This window comes from Balearica regulorum, chromosome 2 (genome assembly GCF_011004875.1).
Source record: "Balearica regulorum gibbericeps isolate bBalReg1 chromosome 2, bBalReg1.pri, whole genome shotgun sequence".
NCBI classification, from domain to species: domain Eukaryota; kingdom Metazoa; phylum Chordata; class Aves; order Gruiformes; family Gruidae; genus Balearica; species Balearica regulorum.
Genome location: NC_046185.1, coordinates 140,350,041 through 140,353,609, shown reverse-complemented (window position 1 = coordinate 140,353,609; position 3,569 = coordinate 140,350,041). Strand labels below are relative to the sequence as shown.

At 59.4% G+C, this 3,569-nt stretch overlaps 1 protein-coding gene across 1 annotated transcript; it reads right to left on the bottom strand.

Annotated features, from left to right (window-relative positions):
* Positions 1-272: 272 nt before the first annotated feature.
* DLX5 (distal-less homeobox 5) lies at positions 273-3,176 on the bottom strand. Its single transcript, XM_075746131.1, has 3 exons — positions 2,581-3,176; positions 1,209-1,393; positions 273-972 (listed from the first exon to the last, which is right to left on the bottom strand). The coding sequence occupies exons 1-3, from the start codon at positions 2,933-2,935 to the stop codon at positions 640-642; spliced, it is 873 nt and encodes a 290-aa protein (XP_075602246.1). The 5' UTR covers positions 2,936-3,176; the 3' UTR covers positions 273-639.
* Between the last annotated feature and the right edge of the window lie 393 nt (positions 3,177-3,569).

Below are 3,569 nucleotides of genomic sequence, written 5' to 3'. Positions count from 1 at the left end.
TGACTGTGCGGTAAGGTGTACGTGGTCTTGCAAAAGCCCCTTTTCCAGCGAGGAGAGAGCATCGCTGCACCTCGGCTCGCCCGTGGAGACCTACAAGGGTCAGATCCTGCCAACACGCCCCGGCTGCGGTGGCACGGCACAGCGACCGAATATCAGCCCCCAGGATCGGGCCCCTCAAAAAAATCCCTTTTTCCTCGCTCACTCTCTGCAAGCAAATGGCCATTGTTTTTTTTTTCCCTCTTACTAATAGAAGAAGGGGTAATTTGGAAACGTTTCTCGTGGTCGAAATAATTTTATTTTATTCAGAATATACAGTTTAATTCCTCTATCTACAATTATTTACAGGGTTAAAATAACATTGAAAAAAAGTCTCTGGAAAAGTTGAGGTCATAGATTTCAAGGCACCATTGATAGTGTCCACAGCTGAGCCAAAAAATGTCCGTATTGTATAAAAAAGGGTTTCCTTTGAAATGCAATAAGTTACATGCACAAGCTTTACACATTTTTAATCTTTTTGTTTGTTTCTTTTCCCTTTTAAAAATCCCCCATATGCATTCCTTTCGTTATTATTCCTTAACAGTAAAACACAGGAGTCCAAGGAACAACCAAAAAAAAAAAAAAAAAAAAAAAGGTCAGATTCTAATAAATTGTCCCAGAGGCCAGCGCTAACGGGTGCTGTAGGGAGCCGTGGGGTTGGAGGTGGGAGTTGATGGAGTTGGCAGCGGGGTACCAGGAAGCGGAGCTCTCCAGGTAGCTGGATGCAGGGGACGGGTTGGAGTTTGGAGGGTGAGCGTGTGCGTGGGCATGGTGGCTGAGGGAGCGGGACGAGCCCTGAGGTTCCCAAACTGCAGGCGACTGTGGAGAGTTGCAGGCCATGGGGTCGCTGGAGCTGGGGCTGTGTTCCGGAGGCATCTCCCCGTTCTTCATGATCTTCTTGATCTTGGATCTTTTATTCTGAAACCAAATTTTCACCTGGAAGGGGGGGCGGGAGGAAAGGAGAGGGCAGGAAAGAGGGAGGGGGGAGGGAAACCGACACCATTAATGCCCGCCTGGCAAGCCTCGCTCCGCGGCTGCGAGGGACCCGCTCCCCGCCGCCCTCTGCCCCCCCCCCCCCGCGGGGCCAGATCCGCGCCAAGGGAGTCCCAGGGCTCTGCGCCCTGCCGGGCCGGGCCTAGCTGAGCCGAGCCGAGCCGAGCCGAGCGCGGTACCTGTGTCTGCGTGAGCCCCAGGGAGGCGGCCAGCTCGGCCCGCTCGGGCAGGGCGAGGTACTGGGTCTTCTGAAACCTCCTCTGCAACGCCGCCAGCTGAAAGCTGGAATAAATAGTCCGGGGTTTGCGCACTTTCTTTGGTTTGCCGTTCACCATCCTCACCTCGGGCTCCGCCACCTCCTTCTCTGCACGGGCGCAAGGGCGGGAGAGAGACACAGACGCAGACGTTAAGGCGCGGGTCACGGCTCCGCTCCGCGCAGCATGCACCGCCGCCGGCGGCGTCCCGCCCGCGGGCCGGGCCGGGCCGGGTAGGGCAGCGGCGCCGGCCCGACGGGCCCCCGCGGCTCCCCCCGGGGCTCCCGCCGCCGGGAGGCGGCCCCGCGAACCCGCCGCCGGCCCCGTGAGGACAGGGGGGCCCCGCTCCCTCCGCGCCGGGCCTTGGCCACCCCCGGCTCTCCTCCGCCTCCCGCGACCGCCCCGGGCATCCTCCGCGGAGGGCGGCGGCGCCGGGCGCGTAGCGCTGCGCGGGTGCGGGCGGGAGCGCGGGGCATGCGCGCCCGGCCGCGGGAATTAGGAGGATTATTGGTGCCCTGCTGGGAAGAGGCCGGCCCGGAGCGGAGACCTACCCAGGGCACCGACCGCTTCCCCCGCACGCCCGCGCCTTCCCCCCCGCCGCCGCCGGCGTGTCCCCAAGCGCCGCCGCGGCCGCGATGGTCCCAGCCAAGCCCCAGCCGCTTGGCTTGGCTACGGGCTTCCTTTATTTTCCTTCCCGTCTCTTTTTTTTTTTTTTTTTTTCCTCCTTTCTTTCTTTTCCACAACAACTTACAAAGAAGTAAATGGAAAACGCTAAAAACGCGGCGCTTTCTGGTAAAAATCCCTCCCGGCTTCGCAGCCCCGCCACGGCTGGGCTCCCCCTCCCAGTCTCCTCCCCCGCCCCTCCAGCACAGGGGGAAGGAAACTTTCTTTGCCACCGCGAACCTGAGTTTGAGACACGCAACAAGGCTCGGCTATTTTTCCCCCTTTTCCTGCGGGGGGAAGGAGGAGGGAGGCAGCCGCGGGGGCCTGGGGGCAGCTGACCGACGTTTGCTTCGCTAAAGCATTGGTCCTAGGATTTGTGTTTTAGATCGTGCGGGCTGGTCAAGAAAACTAAAACATCTTTCCACCTTTTTTTTTTTTTTTTGAAACTTTCTTTAAATTTAATTTAAAATTTTGTTTTCCTTTTTAAATTTTTAAAAATGTCTTTATTTCTCCCTGTGGTTCAAGGCTAGCTGCATCCCCGCGATCCACGGGGCAGGGATCTGCCGGGGAGCGCTCTCGCAGCCTCCCCACCGCCGCGGAAGCTCCCCGCACGCCCCCGGCCCCCGGCTCTCACCTGGCTGGCTGGCGGAGCTCTGTACGCGGTTGTAAGCCCCGCTGTACTGGTGGTAGGGGCTGGCGTAGCTGTACTCTGCATAGGCTTTGGCAGGATAGTTCCCAGCAGATCCGTTCATGCCGTGGTACTGATACTGGTAAGGGTTGAGAGCTTTGCCGTAGGAAGCCGAGGTAGGCGAGCAGTAGCCGTGCGGGGCTCCCCCCGCCGGGCTGTAGTAGTCGGAATCCGTAGCCGAGGACTCGGGTAAAGTGGGAGATTCCTGGGACGGGTGGTGCATGGCTGCGGCCGTCTGGAAAGGAGCCTGGAAGTCGCCGGATCTGATGTTGGGGACCCTTCTGTCAAATACTCCTGTCATAGCTCGGAGCCGGCGGCTGGCTGGAGCTGGCTGCTGGGGCTGCTCGGGTCTAAGCAGACATGTCTGGGGGAGGAGGCTGCGGCGCTGTGTCTGTCTCCGGCAGACTGCTGGCTGGGGCGCAGCATAGGCTTGGTTAAATCCTTAATTGCGCTCTTACGCACAGCAGGGTGGATCGGGTTCCATTGGCCAGAGCAATCGGGAGCAGCGACACCCTAACTCGTCCAACTAGTTTAGCACAACAAAGCTTTGGCTTAAAAAAAAAAAAAAAAAGAAGAAGAAGAAGAAGAAAAAGAGGAAAAAAAAAAAAAGTCCCATTCAAGCTCTTTTAAAGTGAATACCAACAGCAATCTCCGAGCCGGAGCGTCGCGATCGGGAGGTTTCCGGCTCCCCCCGCCCCCCCGCAGCCGGCGAAGGGGGCTCGGCCGGCCCCGCCGCCCCGCGGGCGCGCAGCCCGGTGCCCCCGCACCTCCAGCCCGCAGCGTCCCGGGGGAGGGCTGCAGCCACGCCGCTCGGATTTGCCGTCCGGTCCCTCTTGGCTACGTTGATGGCTTGGGAACAACGCACCGGGCGCTCCTGGTTCCCAACGCGATTTCTGCTCTGGTGGCGATAACCACCAGCGTCTAACCGGGGTTGT

What these genes read in the sequence shown, in the direction of transcription:
- DLX5 (XM_075746131.1), bottom strand. Translation starts at nt 2,935, where the DNA reads ATGACAGGAGTATTTGACAGAAGGGTCCCCAACATCAGATCCGGCGAC. An exon ending in GAGCTCCGCCAGCCAGCCAG is followed by an intron (nt 1,394 to 2,580) that starts GTGAGAGCCGGG and finishes GCGCCCGTGCAG; the next exon opens with AGAAGGAGGTGGCGGAGCCC. An exon ending in TGGGGCTCACGCAGACACAG is followed by an intron (nt 973 to 1,208) that starts GTACCGCGCTCG and finishes CCCCCCTTCCAG; the next exon opens with GTGAAAATTTGGTTTCAGAA.